The 19716-nt window shown below is 38.3% G+C and overlaps 1 protein-coding gene across 1 annotated transcript; it reads right to left on the bottom strand.

Annotated features, from left to right (window-relative positions):
• Positions 1-7702: 7702 nt before the first annotated feature.
• On the bottom strand, positions 7703-8635 carry LOC129654197 (olfactory receptor 148-like). The gene has a single exon (XM_055583733.1). The coding sequence runs from the start codon at positions 8633-8635 to the stop codon at positions 7703-7705; it is 933 nt and encodes a 310-aa protein (XP_055439708.1).
• Positions 8636-19716: the final 11081 nt, after the last annotated feature.

Genomic DNA, 19716 nt, shown 5'->3' with positions numbered 1-19716 from the left:
TTATTGCACATCTAACTGATGCTAAAAGGATGTTAAAGTTAATGATTCTACCATGCTATTTATCTCTGATTATCTTTAATACTCTGAAGCATGGTGATCGACTTGAAAAAACTTTACAGGCTGTCCAAATAAAAAAGATGGTAACAATGCCTTTGACTAGGAAGTAAACACCATTAAATTGACCTTGATGTGTAACGGTGTATTCAGGGTTAGGATTAGAGTCAGGAGAGGGCTTCCCTAGTGGCTCAGATGGTAAAGAAACTGCCTACAATGCAGGAGACCTGGATTCAATCCCTGGGTCGGGAAGATCTGGAGAAGGGCATGGCTACCCACTCCAGTACTCTTGTCTGGAGAATTCAATGGACAGAGGAGTGTCATGCAGACTAGAGTCATGGGGTTGCAAAGAGCCGGACTTGATTGAGTGACTTTCACTTCACTAGAGTGAGGAAGGCTAGGAAGGAAAAATAAATAAAAAGTGGAAAAGGCATTGAATAACTGGAGGGGAAAAAATAAGTATAAAAAGGAGGGGTGCTTGGAGGGTTTAAAGCAGGAATAAGAGATAATATGGGAACATTCTCATATATCAGAGATGATGAAAGGAAAAAAAGCTGAACTAAGATGTTTTGGTGTGTTTATATAAAAGGTCAAATATATATTTTAAGAATTTCAGCAAAATTGCTATATTGATTATAGCGTCATGATGATTTGAGATGGAATCCTTATCCTATCCACAAAAAAACCTGTAATTTACAGAAACTTATGCAACATCCCTAAGACTTGTTTTACCTCTGCAATGTGATCTAGCACTTTCTGTAGATAAACTAGGTAATACTTGTGAAGAAATTGCATTACACGGTGTCTGGTAATGAGTTAGGACACAGATGATAACTCCAGGAAGACCCCCTGAAGCCTATGTTATGCTGGATTTCTGACTTTTCTCTGCCTACACCAGACTGAGGTATTCAACAGTTTAACAGTGATTTGAGTGGGTTCAAGAGTAGATGAAGTTATAAGAAAAAGGAGTGAACAGAAAACTAAAAAAATCCCAGGGTATGTGAGAATCAGATAAGGAGGCTTCTTTTTATTTATTTTTGAAAAGTTTTTATTTTATATTGGAGTATAGCTGATTAACAGTGCTGTGATAGTTTCAGGTGAACAGCAAAGGGACTCAGCCCTACATATACATGTTTTCATTCTCCTCCAAACTTTTGTCCCATTCAGGCTACCATGTAACATTGAGCAGAGTTCCCTGTGCTATACAGTAGATTATCCATTTTAAATATAACAATGTGTACATGTCCTTCCCAAAGCAGCTTCATTTTTAAATGGTGGAAAAGCAATATAAAGCATAACATTTACCATCTTAACCATTTTAAGTATACAGTTCAGTAGTATTATATATATTCCTTCTACAGTGCAACCAAACTTCAGAACTTTTTCATCTTGCAAAAGGAAACTATATATATTAAACAACAATCTATCTTCCTCTTTCCCAGCCCCTGGGAATCACCTTCCTACCTTCTTATCTGTCATCTAACTACTCTAAACACCCAGTATAGCTGGAATCCTACAGTATCTGTCTTTTTGTAGCTGCTTATTTCACCTAACATAATCTCCTCAAGCTTCATCATTCTAGTAACATCCAACTGTGTCATCCCACTTTTTAAAGTGGGAATAATATTCCATGTATGTATATATCACATTTTGACTATTCATTTATCGTTAATGAACATGAATAGCTTTCACCTCCTACCTGTCTATTGTGAATAATGCTGCTTTGAACATGATATAAACATGAATATTTAGGACCATTTTGGATCTATACTCAAAAGTATAATTGGTGAATCATAGGGTAATGTTATTTTAAAATTTATATTGAGGAACCTCCACACTGTTTTCCATAGTGGCTGTACCATTTTATAGTTTCCACCAACAGCACACAATGGTTCCAATTTCTCCACATTTCCATCCCCCACCCCTTTTTTTCAGTAAAAGCCATTTTAATGGCTGTGAGTGACATCTTCTTGTGAATTTGATTTACATTTACCTAGTGGTAGTGATATTAAACATCTTTTTATATGCTTGCTGTCTTCTTCACAGAATGTCTTTTAAGTCCTTTACACCCTTTTAAATCAAGTTACTTGTTTTTCTAAATTTATTTTTAATTGAAAGATAATTGCTTTACAATATTGTGTTGGTTTCTGCCATACATCAACATGATTCAGCCATAGGTATACATATGTTCTCTCCCTCTTGAGCCTCCTTCCTACCTCCCTCCCCATCCTGTCCCTCTAGGTTGTCACAGAACATCTTTCTGAGATCCCTGAATCATACAGCAAATTCTGTCTATATATTTCACACATGGTAATGTATGTTTCCATGCTATTCCCTCCATTCGTCCCACCACTCATTCCCCGCCTCTGTGTCAACGAGTCCATTATCTATGTCTGCATCTCCATTGCTGCCCTGCAAATAGGTTCATCATACCAGCTTTCTAGATTCCATATATATGCATTAATATTAGATATGTGTTTCTCTCTTACTTCACTCTGTATAATAGGCTCGAGGTTCATCCACCTCGTTAGAACTGTCTCAAATGCATTCTTTTTATGGTTAAATAATATTCCATTGTATATATGCAACACAGCTTCTTTATCCATTCATCTGTTGATGGACATAAAGACTGCTTCCATGTGCTATTGTAAATTGTGCTGCAATGAATATTTAAGAACTTGTGTCTTTTTCTCAATTATGGTTTTCACAGGGAATATACCCAGTAGTGGAACTGTTGGATCATATGGTAATTTTATTCATAATTTTAAAGGAATCTCCATACTGCCCTATAGAGTGTCTGTATCAGTTTACATTGCCACCAACAGTACAAGAGGGTTCACTTTACTCCACACTCTTTCAAGCCTTCACTGTTGTAGATCTTTTGATGATGGCCATTCTGACTGGTTTATGATATCTCATTGTAGTTTTGATTTGCATTTCTCAATGAAACTAAGCCATGCCCGTGGGGCAACCCAAGACGGGCGGGTCATGGTGGAGAGATTTGACAGAATGTGGTCCACTGGAGAAGGGAATGGCAAACCACTTCAGTATTCTTGCCTTGAGAACCCCATGAACAGTATGGAAAGGCAAAATGATAGGATACTGAAAGAGAAACTCCCCAGGCCAGTAGGTGCCCAATATGCTACTGGAGATCAGTGGAGAAATAACTCCAGAAAGAATGAAGGGATGGAGCCAAAGCAAAAACAATACCCAGTTGTGGATGTGACTGGTGACAGAAGCAGGGTCCAATGCTGTAAAGAGCAGTATTGCATAGGAACCTGGAATGTCAGGTCCATGAATCAAGGCAAATTGGAAGTGGTCAAACAAGAGATGGCAAGAGTGAATGTCAACATTCTAGGAATCAGCCAACTGAAATGGACTGGAATGGGTGAATTTAACTCAGATGGCCATTATATCTACTACTGTGGGTAGGAATCCCTCAGAAGAAATGGAGTGGCCATCATGGTCTACAAAAGAGTCCATAATGCAGTACTTGGATGCAATCTCAAAAACGACAGAATAATCTCTGTTCATTTCCAAGGCAAACCATTCAATATCACAGTAATCCAAGTCTATGCCCCAACCAGTAACGCTGAAGAAGCTGAAGTTGAACGGTTCTATGAAGACCTACAAGACCTTTTAGAACTAACACCCAAAAAAGATGTCCTTTTCATTATAGGGGACTGGAATGCAAAAGTAGGAAGTCAAGAAACACATGGAGTAACAGGCAAATTTGGCCTTGGAGTACAGAATGAAGCAGGGCAAAGGCTAATAGAGTTTTGCCAAGAAAATGCACTGGTCATAATAAACACCCTCTTTCAACAACACAAGAGAAGACTCTATACATGGACATCGCCAGATGGTCAACACCGAAATCAGATTGATTATATTCTTTGCAGCCAAAGATGGAGAAGCTCTATACAGTCAGCAAAAACAAGACCAGGAGCTGACTGTGGCTCAGACCATGAACTCCTTATTGCCAAATTGAGACTTAAATTGAAGAAAGTAGGGAAAACCACTAGACCATTCAGGTATGACCTAAATCAAATCCCTTATGATTATACAGTGGAAGTGAGAAATAGATTTAAGGGCCTAGATCCGATAGATAGAGTGCCCGATGAACTATGAAATGAGGTTCGTGACATGGTACAGGAGACAGGGATCAAGACCATCCCCATAGAAAAGAAATGCAAAAAAGCAAACTGGCTGTCTGGGGAGGCCTTACAAATAGCTGTGAAAAGAAGAGATGCGAAAAGCAAAGGAGAAAAGGAAAGATACAAACATCTGAATGCAAAGTTCCAAAGAATAGCAAGAAGAGATAAGAAAGCCTTCTTCAGTGATCAATGCAAAGAAACAGAGGAAAACAACAGAATGGGAATGCCTAGAGATCTCTTCAAGAAAATCAGAGATACCAAAGGAACATTTCATGCAAAGATGAGCTCGATAAAGGATGGAAATGGTATGGACCTAACAGAAGAAGAAGATATTAAGAAGAGATGGCAAGAATACACAGAAGAACTGTACAAAAAATATCTTCACGATCCAGATAATCACAATGGTGTAATCACTGACCTAGAGCCAGACATCCTGGAATGTGAAGTCAAGTGGGCCTTAGCAAGCATCACTACGAACAAAGCTAGTGGAGGTGATGGAATTCCAGTTGAACTATTCCAAATTCTGAAAGATGATGCTGTGAAAGTGCTGCACTCAATATGCCAGCAAATTTGGAAAACTCAGCAGTGGCCACAGGACTGGAAAAGGTCAGTTTTCATTCCAATCCCAAAGAAAGGCAATGCCAAAGAATACTCAAACTACCGCACAATTGCACTCATCTCACATGCTAGTAAAGTAATGCTGAAAATTCTCCAAGCCAGGCTTCAGCAATATGTGAACCGTGAACTTCCTGATGTTCAAGCTGGTTTTAGAAAAGGCAGAGGAACCAGAGATCAAATTGCCAACATCTGCTGAATCATAGAAAAAGCAAGAGAGTTCCAGAAAAAAGTCTATTTCTGCTTTATTGACTATGCCAAAGCCTTTGACTGTGTGGATCACAATAAACTGGAAAATTCTGAAAGAGATGGGAATACCAGACCACCTGATCGGCCTCTTGAGAAATTTGTATGCAGGTCAGGAAGCAACAGTTAGAACTGGACATGGAACAACAGACTGGTTCCAAATAGGAAAAGGAGTTCGTCAAGGCTGTATATTGTTACCCTGTTTATTTAATTTACATGCAAAGTACATCATGAGAAACCCTGGGCTGGAAGAAACACAAGCTGGAATCAAGATTGTCTGGAGAAATATTAATAACCTCAGATATGCAGATGACACCACCCTTATGGCAGAAAGTGAAGAGGAACTCAAAAGCCTCTTGATGAAAGTGAAAGTGGAGAGTGAAAAAGTTGGCTTAAAGCTCAACATTCAGAAAACAAAGATCATGGCATCTGGTCCCACCACTTCATGGGAAATAGATGGGGAAACAGTGGAAACAGTGTCAGACTTTATTTTTCTGGGCTCCAAAATCACTGCAGATGGTGACTGTAGCCATGAAATTAAAAGACACGTACTCCTTGGAAGGAAGGTTATGACCAACCTGGATACCATATTCAGAAGCAGAGACATTACTTTGCCAACAAAGGTTCACCTAGTCAGGGCTATGGTTTTTCCTGTGGTCATGTATGGATGTGAGAGTTGGACTGTGAAGAAGGCTGAGCGCTGAAGAATTGATGCTTTTGAACTGTGGTGTTGGAGAAGACTCTTGAGAGTCCCTTGGACTGCAAGGAGATCCAACCAGTCCATTCTGAAGGAGATCAGCCCTGGGTGTTCTTTGGAAGGAATGATGCTAAAGCTGAAACTCCAGTACTTTGGCCACCTCATGCGAAGAGTTGACTCATTGGAAAAGACTCTGATGCTGGGAGGGATTGGGGGCAGGAGGAGAAGGGGACGACAGAGGATGAGAGGGCTGGATGTCATCACTGACTCGATGGACGGGAGTCTGGGTGAACTCCGGGAGTTGGTGATGGACAGGGAGGCCTGGCGTGCTGCGATTCATGGGGTCGCAAAGAGTCGGACATGACTGAGAGACTGATCTGATCTGATCTGAATAATGAGTGATGTTGAGCATCTTTTCATGTGTTTATTAGCCACCTGTATGTCTTCTTTGGAAAAATGTCTGTTGAGGTCTTCTGTGCACTTTTTGGAATCAAGTTCTTTGTTTTTGTTGTTGTGTTGTTGATGGAGTGAGATTTTAAGAACTGGTGTTTGCTTGTGTGTGTGAGCATGTATGTTTTAAGTAAAATTTTTTGTTGTGTGCTAGGCTGCAGTCCATGGGGTCGTGAAGAGTCGGACATGACTGAGCGACTTCACTGTCACTTTTCACTTTCCTGCATTGGAGAAGGAAATGGCAACCCACTCTAGTGTTCTTGCCTGGAGAATCCCAGGGACAGGGGAGCCTGGTAGGGTGCCGTCTATGGGGTCGCACAGAGTCAGGAATGACTGAAGCAACTTAGCAGCAGCAGCAGCATACTAAAGTATTAGATACAGGAAAGATTTAAAATGATTTAATTTTTTGGCCATGCCAGTCATCACAACACTGATCTGAGAATTGAGAAAAGTGGTTAGAGTTCATTCAGATTTGGGTTTTACATTTCCTCTGCTTTAAGAAGATATGTATTTTAATCAGTGTATGTGGTTGTTCTGTTTCCCAATTATTGAAATTATGTTTCTGTTTATAGTAAATAAATATTAAATTACATCAAATTTAAAAGGTTAAGTGGTACCCATTCATTCACTTAATAAGCTCATGCATAGCACTTACTAGATCACTGAGCCATGTCCTGTGGATACAACAGTGAATAAGACAAATGTGAGGAAGCATTTTCCATGAACTATTTATTCATTTAAAAGGGAGTGGAGTTTGGAGGAGAATGATACATGTATATGAATGGCTGAGTCCCTTTGCTGTTCACCTGAAATTATCACAGCATAGTTGACTGGCTATACTCCAATAAAAAATAAAAAAATTAAAATAAGGCAAACAAAAAAGAAGAAATAGATTATCTTATGTGCAGAGAAGAAATAGAGAAACAGGTATAGAATAGACCTATGGATACCAATTCGAAAATGGGGGGTGGTGGTGGGATGAATTGGGAGATTGGGACTGACATATAAATACTATTGATATTATGTATAAGATAGATAACTGATAGGAACCTGCACTGTAGCACAGGGAACTCTACTCAGTGCCCTGTGGTGACCTAAATGGGAAGGAAATCCAAAAAAGAAGGGATATATGAGTGTGTATAAAGAACCTGCCTGCCAAAGGAGGAGATACAGGAGACACGGGTTTGATCCCTGGGTTAGGAAAATCCCCTGGAGTAGGAAATGGCAACTCACTCCAGTATTCTTGCCTGGAGAATCCTATGGACAGAGGAGCCTTGTAGGTTTTAGTCCATGGGGTTGCAAAGAGTAGGACATGACTGATGCAGCTTAGCACATGCGTGGGTATGGCTGATTAATTTTAAGGTACAGAAGAAGTGAGCACAACATTGTAAAAAAGCTATACCACAATAATGTTTTTTAAAAAAGAAGAAATAGGAGAAGGGTGTTAAAAGACAATAAATCTAAAATCCTTCACAAAACTCATAATTTAGTCTACAGCACTAAATACTACATTATAGAATGCCTTTTTTAGTGAGCTTTTCACCTCTTTGTTCCTTAAAGAATAGATTAATGAGTTCAGCATGGGTGAGACAATATTATTTAATATTTGCACCGTGGCACTGAGAAAAGGGTTGGATGTGGGCTGCAGATAGATGATGATTACAGGTCCATAGGCACAGAGAATGGCAGTGAGGTGGGCACTGCAGGTAGAGAAAGCTTTCCGCCTGTCCTCTGCTGAACGGATCCTCAAAATGGCAATCCCAATGCGTGTGTAGGAGACACAAACACTCAACCAAAGCATTAAAGCCAGAAAGCCAACATTAGTGGAACCCACTCTCTGGGCCAGGGAGCTATCAGCACAAGCCAGGGGTAAGACAGCAGGAATGTCACAGAAGAAGTGGTCCACCCGATTGGGGCCACAGTAGGGTAGCTGAAAGGTAAAGGATGTCAGGATAGTGGCATGAAGACAACCCACCAACCAGGCTGCCAACACCAAACCAACACAGACTCCAGGTCTCATGATGAGCTTATATCTCAGTGGGTGACAGATGGCAACAAAACGATCATAAGCCATCACAGAATAGAGGCAGCCTTCCGTAGAACCCAGGAAATGATAGAAGAAGAGCTGGACAGCACATCCCTTATAAGATATGGCTTGGCTCTGGCCAGAGAGATAGAATAGCATCTTGGGACAGGTGACAGAGGGGAATAGCATGTCCAAAATCGATAGGAGTCCCAAGAAGAAGTACATGGGAGTGTGAAGGTTCGAGGAGGAGACAACTGCTAGAAGAATGAGCAAATTTCCCAGCAGGGTGAAGAGGTAAATAAATGAGAAGATGACAAGGAGCACAGTCTCCAGTCCCTGTGTCTGAGGTATTCCCAGTAGGATGAACTCATTCACTTCTGTGTGGTTCCTCATGTTCTTGGGAGGAAGGTCTAGGAGAGACAAAAGACAGGGAAGCATGAAGATGCAGGCTATGACAGACACAATACCAATACATTCATCATCACTTTGAATCCAAAAAGAAATCAGTCCTCAATATTCACTGGAAGGACTGTTGCTGAAGCTGAAAAATTTTGCCCATCTGATCTGAAGAGCCAACTCATTGGAAAAGACCCTGATGCTGGGAAAGATTGAAGGAAAAAGAAGAGGGTGGCAGAGAGTGAGATGGTTAGATATCATCAATGACTCAATAGACTTAAACTTGAACAAATTTTGGGAGATAGTGGGGAGTAGAGGAGCCAGGCATGCTACAGTCTATGGGATGACATAAGAGTCAGACATGGCTTAGTGACACTAATAACTATTACCTTTGTTTAACCATCAAGATGATGTTGAAGTTAATTAGAAATTCTGCCAAGGACATTGAGGGGCTAGAAAGTACTTTCCTGGTGGCTCAGTGGTATTGAATTCACCTGCAATGCAGGAGGAGTGGGAGACTCGAGTTCTATCCCTGGGTCTGGAAGATTCCCTGGAGAAGGAAGTGGCCACCCATTCCAGTATTCCTACTGGGAAAATCCCACACACACTGAAGCCTAGGAGGCTATGGGGTAACAAAAGGGTCTGATAGGACTTAGTGACTAAACTACAACAACTTTATGGCAGTAGACAGCCCAGGAGTATGCATATTAGAGACTCCTTTCCAATTTTCGTTTTTGAACACATCTCATATCTTTTCCAAATTGCTTGAACTTTTACAACACAGTGAAGTCATCGAATCATAGATCAATCCATGAATTCTACTGCCTAAAACCCTATCTAGCTCTAGCTCTGTTCTTACTTTATTTTATTTTGGTGGTTATGATGGGTGGGAGAGGGTGAGAGTCAATATTTAAAAAATAAAGCACAAAATTTGGGAACTAACAAGGCAAAGAGGGAACATAACTGGCTGGTGCTATTTGAGTTGAATGTCACTTTTCTCTCCTACTGCAGGAAGACGAAGCAGTCTTGTCCTGCTGAATTCCCATCTGCTTGCAGTCTGCTGGTAGACCTCCAGAATTCTTCTCTTTTCCCATCACTTTCAAACAGAATATAAAAAATATCAGTGTACTTTTCTTTCTTGCAATATAATTTCCTCTTTGACTCTAGGAAGGAACTGCAATAATTCCCAAACAAGCTTTAAGTAACCTTGGTCTTCCTTTGGGTGTTAATCCCCCAAGTCAGAGAGCCTATTAAGCAAGGAAGCAATTAACTGCTTGGTATAATTACACCTTAGCAACAAGACAGAAAGAGAAGGAAACTGATTAAAGATGAAATCTTTTATGATTATCTTTTTAAAATATATTTTAATGGAATAATAATATAATTTAAAAATTCATTTGGCACAGATATCACATATTTATAGGTACATTTATGTATTTACTGCTTTTTCATGTATATATGTTGTTTTAATTAATGAATTATGTGATTTTGGGGCTTCCCTGGTGGGTCAGATGGTAAAGAATCCACCTTCAATACAGGAGGCCCCAGGTTTGATTCCTGGGTTGGGATTTCCTCTAGAGAATGGAATGGCAACCCACTCCAGTATTCTTGCCTGGAAAATCCAATGAACAGATGATCCTGGTGCCTACAGTTCATGGGGTCACAAAGAGTTGGACACTACTGAGCAACTAACACACACATACAAACATGTTATTTTGGTACTTGTGTCAATAGGATTGATTTATTGCAAGAAATAGTAATTGTGATAGCTTAGAAAACTAAATAAATTGATGAAAAACTGGGCTCATGGAAGGCTAGGAACTAGGGCAGCTCCTCAGCAGTAAGATCTTGTGGTGCATCCTCAGGGCCTGCCCATCAGGTGATTCAGACTCAACCACCCATTGCTTCTGGGAGTCTCAGGTTCAAACACGATTTCTTTGGCTGAATCTCATGCTCACTTCTGTGGCCAGGGTATGGGGTACAATGGAATAGAGTTGGGCAGTCCTCCAAAGGGTAAAGGAAATAAAGGCCTAAGCCAGGAGAAGATGGGGGAAGAAACATTCTAAGAGGTCGTATAGAATTTTAAGCTATAATTTGAAATTTATTATTTTTTTTATAGTACTTGGTATCTTAGTTTGTGTTTAGGTAGCTACCTTATTCCAAGTACATCTGGAATTCAATTTGAAAAGTAAACCTAATATTTTCATTGCACATCTAACTAATGATAAAAGGTTATTAAAGTGAGTAATCCTACCATTCTATTTATCTTTGATTATTTTTAATACTTTGAAGCATGAAGACTAACTTGAAAAAAACTGTGCAGTCTGTACAAATAAAAAAGATGATAACCATACCTTTAACTACGAAGCTGTTGTTGTTTAGTCACTCAGTCGTGTCCAACTCTTTGTGACCCCATGGACTGCAGCACGCCAGACCTCCCTGTCCCTCACCATCTCCCAAAGTTTGCCAAAGTTCATGTCCATTGCATTCATGTTGCCATCCAGTCATCTCACCCTTTGTTGCCACCTTCTCCTCTTGCCCTCAACCTTTTCCAGCATCAGGAACTTTTCCTATAAATTGGCTCGCATCAGGTGACCGAAATACTGGAGCTTCAGCTTCACTGTCAGTCCTTCCAATGTGTATTTAGGGTTGATTTCTTTTAAGATTGATTGGTTTGATCTCCTTGCTGTCCAGGGGACTCTCACGAATCTTCTCACCAGAGTTTGAAGGCATCATTTCTTTGGCACTCTGCCTTCTTTCTGGTCCAGCTCTCAAACTGTATGTGACCACTGAGAAGACTGGAGCCTTGACTCCGGTCAAGGATCTTTGTCAGCAGAATTGAGCCTGGGACGTAAATACCATTAAATTGACCTTGGTCTGTAAGGGTATATTCAAGGTTAAGGTTAAAATTAGGGTTAGGAAGGCTTGGAAGGAAAATTAAATAAAGAAGACAAGACATTGAGTAATGTGGGAAAAAGAGAAGGTATAGAAAAGGAGATTGCTTGCATGGTTCGAAGACAGGAATAAGAGATAATATGAGATATTGAAAGGAAAAACAAAGTGAGGTAAGATGTTTTGGGGTGTGTGTGTGTGTGTTTGTGTGTATGTGTATGTGCTGTGTGTATGTGTACTCAGTCATTCAGTACTGTCTGACTCTTTTTGAGCACATGGACTGTAGCCCACCAGACTCCTCTGTCCATGGAATTTTCAAGGCAAGAATACTGGAGTGAGTTGCCATTTCCTCTTCCAGTGGATCTTCCTGACCCAGAGCCAAAACCTGCATCTCCTGCACTGCAGGTGGAATCTTTACCACTGAGCTGTAGGGAAGCCTTGGTGTATGTATGTAAATGGCCAAATACTTACTTTCAAAAATTTTGCAAAATTGCTATCTTGAGGATAGCTGCAAGAGGATCTGAGATGGAATTCTAATTCTATTTACAAAAAACTGTGAAATTCACAGAAATTTATCCAACATCCCTAAACCCTGTTTAACCTTAAGTAAAGTGATCTCAGCATTTTTTAAGCTAAACTAGATAATACTTGTAAAGCAATCACATTTCACTCTGTCTGGTAAGGAGTAAGGACACTAACGATAACTCCAAGCATACCCCAATGGAGCCTACCTTAGACCAGATTTTTCTCTGCCTACACCAAACACCAAACTGAGGTATTCAGCAATTTAACAGTGATTTGAGTGGGTTCAAGAGTAGGTAAAGTTATAAGGAAAAAGAGAACTAGCAAACTCAAAAATCCCAGGAAATGTGAGAACCAGATAAGGAGGCTTATTTTTTTTTTTAATGTTTTTAACTTTTTATTTTATATTGGAGTATAGTTGATTAACAATGTCGTGATAGTTTCAGGTGAACAGCAAAAGGACTCAGCCATACATATACATGTATCCATTCTCCCCCAAATTCCCCTTTTGTCCAGGCTGCCACATAACATTGAGGAGACTTCCCTGTGCTATGCAGTAGATTATCCATTTAAAATACAGCAGTGTGTACATGTCTATTCCAAAGGAGCCTCATTTTTAAATAGTGGAAAAGCAGTACAAAGCATTAAATTTATCATCTTAACCATTTAGAGTATACAGTTCAGTAGTGCTATGTACATTCATGCTACAGCACAACCAAACTTCAGGACTTTTTCACCTTGCAGAAGGAAACAATATACATTAAACAACAATCTCTCTTCCCCTGGGTCTTCTCTGGTGGTTCAGACAGTAAAGAAGTCTCTGGCTATAATGTGGGGGACCCAGGTTCAATCCCTGGGTCTGGAAGATCCTCTGGAGAAGGGAATGGCAACCCACTCTAGTATTCTTGTTTGGAGAATTCCATGGACAGAGGAGCCTGGTGGGCTACAGTCCCTGGTGTTGTAAAGAGTTGGACACTGGGAATGAGTAACAAACATATCTTCTTCTCTCCCAGCCCCTGGCAAACAACTTCCTACCTTCTTATCTGTCATCTAACTACTCTAAACACCCTGTATAGCTGGAATTCTACAGTATTTGTCTTTTTGTGGCTGCTTATTTCACTTAACATAATCTCCTCAAGCTTCATCCATCTAGTAGCATACATCCGGAGTCAATTTCCTTCCTTTATTTTTTAAAATTAATTTATTTTTTATTGAAGGATAATTGCTTTACAGAATTTTGCTATTTTCTGTCAAACCCTCAGCATGAATCAGCCATAGGTATACATATATCCCCACCCTTTTGAAGTTCCCTCCCATCTTCCTCCCCATCCCACCCCTCTAGGTTGATACAGAGCCCCTGTTTGAGTTTCCTGAGTCATACACCAAATTCCAGTTGGCTATCTATTTTACAAACGATAATGTAAGTTTCCATGTTACTCTTTCCATACATCTCAACCTCTCCTCTCCTCCCCCCATATCTATAAGTCTATTCTCTATGTCTCTTTCTCCATTGTTGCCCGGTAAGTAAATTCTTCAGTACCATTTTTCTAGATTCCAAATATATGTGTTAGAACAGCGTATTTATCTTTCTCTTTCTGACTCACTTCACTCTGTATAATAGGTTCTAGGTTCATCCACCTCATTAGAACTGATTCAAATGTGTTTCTTTTTATGGCTGAGTAATATTCCATTGTGTGTATATACCACAGCTTCTTTATCCATTCATCTGTCGATGGACATCTAGGTTGCTTCCATGTTCTAGCTATTGTAAGTAGTGTTGCAATGAACAATGGGATACGTGTGTCTCTTTCAATTTTGGTTTCCTCAGGGTATATGCCTAGGAGTGGGACTGCTGGGTCATATGGTGATTTTATTATTAGTTTTTAAAGGACTCTCCATACTGACTTCCATAGTGGCTGTATCAGTTTACATTCCCACAAACAGTGCAAGAGTGTTCCCTTTTCTCCACATCCTTTCCAGCATTTATTGCTTGTAGACGTTTTGATGATGGCCATTCTGACTAGTGTTAGGTAATATCTCATTGTAGTTTTGACTTGCATTTCTCTAATAATGGGAGATGTTGAGCATCTTTTCATATGTTTGTTAGTCATCTGTATGTGTTCTTTGGAGGAATATCTGTTTAGGTCTTTACCCACTTTTTGATTGGGTTGCTTGTTTTTCTGGTATTGAGTTGTATGAGCTGCTTGTATATTTTGGAAATTAATCCTTTGTCAGTTGTTTCATTTGTTATTATTTTCTCCCATTCTGAAGGTTTTCTTTTCACCTTGCTTATAGTTTCCTTTGCTGTGCAAATGCTTTTAAGTTTAATCAGGTCCCACTTATTTTTGTTTTTATTTCCATTACTCTAGGAGGTGTCATAGAGGATCCTACTTTGATTTATGTCATTGAGGGTTCTGCCTTTGTTTTCCTCTAAAAGTTTTATAGTTTCTGGTCTTACATTTAGGTCTTTAATCCATTTTGAGTTTATCTTTGTGTATCGTGTTAGGAAGTGTTCTAATTTTATTCTTTTACATGTAGCTGTCCAGTTTTCCAAGAACCATTTACTGAAGAGGCTGTCTTTGCCACCTTGTATATTCTTGCCTCCTTTGTCAAAAATCAGGTACCCATTGGTGCATGGGTCTATTTATGGGCTTTCTATCTTGTTCCATTGACCTATATTTCTGTTTTTGTGCCAGTACCATCCTGTCTTGATGACTGTAGCTTTGTGGTATAATCTGAAGTCCTGAAGGTTGATTCCTCCAGCTCCATTCTTCCTTCTCAAGACTGCTTTGGCTATTTGGGGTCTTTTGTGTTTCCATATGAATTGTGAAATTTTTGTTCTAGTTCTGTGAAAAATGCCATCGGTAATGATAGGGATTGTGTTGAATCTGTAGTTTGCATTTGGTAGTATAGTCATTTTCACAATATTGATTCTTCCTACTCAGGATCATGGAATATCTCTCCATCTGTTTACGTCATCTTTGATTTCTTTCATTAGTGCCTCATAATTTTCTGTGTACAGTTCTTTCATCTTATTCCTATATATATAATACTTTTTTTTTGCAATGGTGAGTGGGATTGATTTCTTAATTGCTCTTTCTGATTTTTCATTGTTAGTATATAGAAATGCAAGTATTTCTGTATATTGATTTTGTATCCTGCAGCTTTGCTAAATTCAGTGATTAGCTCTAGTAATTTTCTGATACTATCTTTAGGGTTTTCTATGTGTAGTATCATGTCAGCTGCAAACAGTGAGAGCTTTACTTCTTTTCTGGTCTGGATTCCTTTTATTTCTTTTTCTGATTGCTGTAGCTAGGACTTCCAGAACTATGTTGAATAATAGTGGTGAAGGTGGACACCTTTGTCTTGTTCTTGATCTTAGGGGGAGTGCTTTCAGTTTTTCACCATTGAGAACAAAGTTTGCTGTAGGTTTATCATATATGGCCTTTATTATGTTGAGATAGGTTCCTTCTATGCCCATTTTTTGAAGAGTTTTAATCATAAATAGGTGCTGAATTTTATCAAAGGCTTTTTCTGCATCTATTGAAATGATCATATGGTTTTTATGTTTCAATTTGTTAATATGGTGTATCACATTGATTGATTTCCATATACTGAAGAATCCTTGTATCCCTAGAATAAACCCAACTTGATCATGGTGTATGAGCTTTTTGATGTGTTGCTGAACTCTGTTTGCTAAAATTTTGTTGAGGATTTTTGCATCTATGGTCATCAGTGATATTGGCCTGTAGTTTTCTTTTTTTGCGTGTTGTCTTTGTCTGGTCTTTGTATCAGGGTGATGGTGGCCTTGTCGAATGAAATTAGAAGTGATCCTTCTGCAATTTTTTGAAAGAGTTTTAGAAGGATAGGCATTAGCTCTTCTCTAAATGTTTGACAGAATTCTCCTGTGAAGCCATATGGTCCTGGGATTTTGGTTTTTTTTTTTGGGAGAGTTTTGATCACAGCTTCAATTTCAGTGCTTGTTATTGGGTTGTTCATAACTTCTACTTCTCCCTGGTTCAGTCTTGGGAGATTGAACTTTTCTAAGAATCTGTCCATTTCTTCCAGGTTATCTATTTTATTGCCATGTAGTTGTTCATAATAGTCTCTTATAATCCTTTGTATTTTTGCCTTGTCTGTTGTAACCTCTCCTTTTTCACTTCTAATTTTGTTGATTTCATTCTTCTCTCTTTTTTTCCTTGACGAGTCTGCTAAGGGCTTGTCAATTTTTTTTACCTTCTCAAAGAACCAATTTTTAGTTTTATTAATCTTTACTATTGTTTTTTTTTAATTTATTTTTCATTTCTTTCTGCTTGGATCTTTATGATTTCTTTCCTTCTACTAATTTTTTTTTCTTTTTCCAGTTGTTTTAGGTGTGAAGTTAGGTTGTCTATTCAATGTTTTTCTTGTTTCTTGAGGTAGGAATGTATTGCTATAAACTTCCCTCTTAGAACTGCTTTTGCTGCATCCCATAGGTTTTGAGTTGTTGTGTCCTCATTGTCATTTGTTTCTAGAAATTTTTTGATTTCCCTTTTGATTTCTTCAGTAACCTGTTAGATATTTAGAAACATGTTGTTTAATCTCCATGTATTTGTGTTTCTTACAGTTTTTTCCTTGTAATTGACATCTAGTCTCATAGCTTTGTGGTCAGAGAAGATGCTTGATATGATTTCAATTTTCTTAAATTTACTGAGGTTTGATTTGTGACCCAAGAGGTGGTCTATCCTGGAGAATGTTCCATGTGCACTTGAGAAGAAGGTGTATTCTTCTGCATTTGGAAGATATGCCCTGAAGATATCAATGAGATCCATCTCATCTAATGTGTCATTTAAAACTTGTGCTTCCTTATTAATTTTCTGTTTTGATGATCTGTCCATTGGTATGAGTGGGGTGTTAAAGTCTCCTACTATTATTGTGTTACTGTCAATTTCTCCTTTTATGTCTGTTAGTGTTTGTCTTATGTATTGAGATGTTCCTATGTTGGGTGCATAGATATTTACAATTGTTATGTTTTCCTCTTGGATAGATCCCTTGATCATTATATAGCATCTGTTCTTATCTCGTGTAGCCTTCTTTGTTTTAAGGTCTATTTTGTCTGATATGTGGATTGCTACTCCAGCTTTCTTTTGCTTCCCATTTGAATGGAATATATTTTTCCATCCTCTCACTTTCAGCCTATATGTGTCTTGAGGTATGAAGTGGGTTTCTTGTGGACAGCAAATATATGGGTCTTCTTTTTGTATCCATTCAGCCAGTCTGTGTCTTTTGATTGGAACATTTAATTCATTTACATTTAAAGTAATTATTGATATATATGTTCCTATTGCCATTTTCTAATTGTTTTGGGTTGATTTTGCAGATCTTTTTTCTTCTGTTGTATTTCTTGACTATACAAGTCCATTTAACATTTGTTGTAAAGCTGGTTTGGAAGTACTGAATTTTCTTAACTTTTGCTTGTCTGAAAAATTTTTTATTTCCCCATTAATTTTGAATGAGTCCTTGCTGGGTACAGAAATCTTGGTTGTAGATTTTTCCTTTTCAGTACTTTAAATATATCCTGCCATTCCCTTCTGGCCTGCCGAGTTTCTGCTGAAAGATCAGTGGTTAAGTGTATGGGGTTTCACTTGTATGTTACTTGTTGCTTCTCTCTTGCTGCTTTTAATAATCTTTCTTTGTGTTTAGTCTTTGTTAGTTTGATTAGTATGTGTCTTGGCATGTTTCTCCTTGGGTTTATCCTGTATGGGACTCTTTGTGCCTCTTGGACTTGACTGGCTATTTTCTTCTCCATGTTGGGGAAAATTTCAACTATAATCTCTTCAAAAATGTTCTCATACCCGTTCTTTTTCTGTTCTTATTCTGGGACCCCTATAATTCGAATGTTGGTGTGTTTGACATGGTTCCAGAAGTCTCTGAGACTGTCCTGAGCTCTTTTCATTTTTTTTTACTTTATTTTGCTCTTCAGAATTTATTTCCACCATTTTATCTTGCAGCTCACTGATTCATTCTTCTGCTTCAGATATTCTGCTATTGATTCTTTTTAGAGTATTTTTAGTTTCAGTAATTGTGTTGTTTGTCTCTGTATACTTATTCTTTAATTCTTCTAGATCTTTGTTAATTGATTCTTGCATTTTCTCTATTTTGTTTTCAAGGTTTTTGATCATCTTTACTATCATTATTCTGAATTCTTTCCCAGGTAATTTTTCTATTTCCTCTTCATTTATTTGGACTTCTGTGTTTCTAGTTTGTTCTTTCATTTGTGCAGTATTTCTCTGCCTTTTCATTAAAAAAAAAAAAGTTATTGTGTTTGAGGTCTCCTTTTCCCAGGCTTTGAGGAAAGTTGAATTCTTTCCTTGAAGAAGGTTGTATTCTTTCTTCCTTTTGGTTTCTGCCCTCCTAAGGTTGGTTCAATGGTTTGTGTGAGCTTCATATAGGGTGATATTTGTGCTGACTTTTTGTTTGTTTGTTTGTTTTTCCTCTGATGGGCAAGGCTGAGTGAGGTGGTACTTCTGTTTGCTGATGAACGGGTTTGTATTTTTGTTTTGTTTGTTGTTTAGATGAGGTGTCCTGTATGGGGTACTACTGGTGGTTGGGTGATGCTGGGTCTTGTATTCAAGTGGTTTTCTTTGTGTGAGTTCTCACTATTTGATACTTCCTAGGGCTAGTTCTCTGGTGGTGTAGGGCCTTAGAGTCAGTGCTCCCACTCCAAAGGCTCAGGATTTGATCTCTGGTCAGGAATGAAGGTTTCACAAGTGGTTCGTTATGGCCTCAAGGGAGAGTAAAACAAATATCCAAAAATGAGAAACCAAAGATGAACCCAGGACCAATGATAGTTACAAAATCAGGCAAATAATAATTAAAATAATGGAATATACACATATACATATACACCCATGAGCAAAGCGACAACAGTCCAACAAAAATGAAGTACAGTAGATTGATCTATTGAACAAAGAAAATAAAAAATTATATTTACCAGCTAAGAACAAAACTAACAAGCAGAAACTGGCAAACAAAACTAAAGAAAGGTGCCAGGTGGGGAATAAAGCAATGAAAAAAACCTAACAAACTTGTTGAAAGGAAAAGAAAGAAAGAAAAGAAAGAAAGAATAGATATGCAAAGTTAAATAGAGGTAGATGAAGAAGGTTTATATACATTAAAGATTAACTGCCAGGAGAAAAGAACAGTAGGAAAGGCAAACCAAGGAGTAAATGTAGAAAAATTATATTAGGTTTAAAAAAATTAAAATTATAGAAAAGAGAAAAGAGAAAAAAACAGAAGAAGAAAGAAAGAAGGAAAAAAAAGGAAAACTCCACACAACTGCAATAGCCCAATGTAGAGGTAGAGGTTTTATAACAACAATAGAAAGTGTGACTGAATATGCACATATACATATACACCCATAAACAAAGTCAAAACAGTCCAACAAAAATTAAGTACAATAGATTGACCCAGTGAACAAAGGAAACAAAAAATTTTATCTACCAGAACAAAACTAATTAAAGTACAAACTGGAAAACATAACTAAAGCAAGGTGCCAATTGGGAAATAAAGCAATGAAGATAAAACTAACAAATATGTTGAGAGGAAAGGAGAGAAAGAAAAGAAAGAAAGAATAGATATGCAAAGTTAAACAGAGGTAGATAAAGAAGATTTATGTACATTGA

This window comes from Bubalus kerabau, chromosome 5 (assembly GCF_029407905.1).
Source record: "Bubalus kerabau isolate K-KA32 ecotype Philippines breed swamp buffalo chromosome 5, PCC_UOA_SB_1v2, whole genome shotgun sequence".
NCBI classification, from domain to species: Eukaryota; Metazoa; Chordata; class Mammalia; order Artiodactyla; family Bovidae; genus Bubalus; species Bubalus kerabau.
The sequence above is the reverse complement of the archived record's forward strand: the minus strand, read 5'-3'. Positions and strand labels throughout refer to the sequence as shown.

Bases quoted from the DNA above. Each gene is read 5' to 3' on its own strand.
- LOC129654197 (XM_055583733.1), bottom strand. From the start codon at position 8,635: ATGAGGAACCACACAGAAGTGAATGAGTTCATCCTACTGGGAATACCT.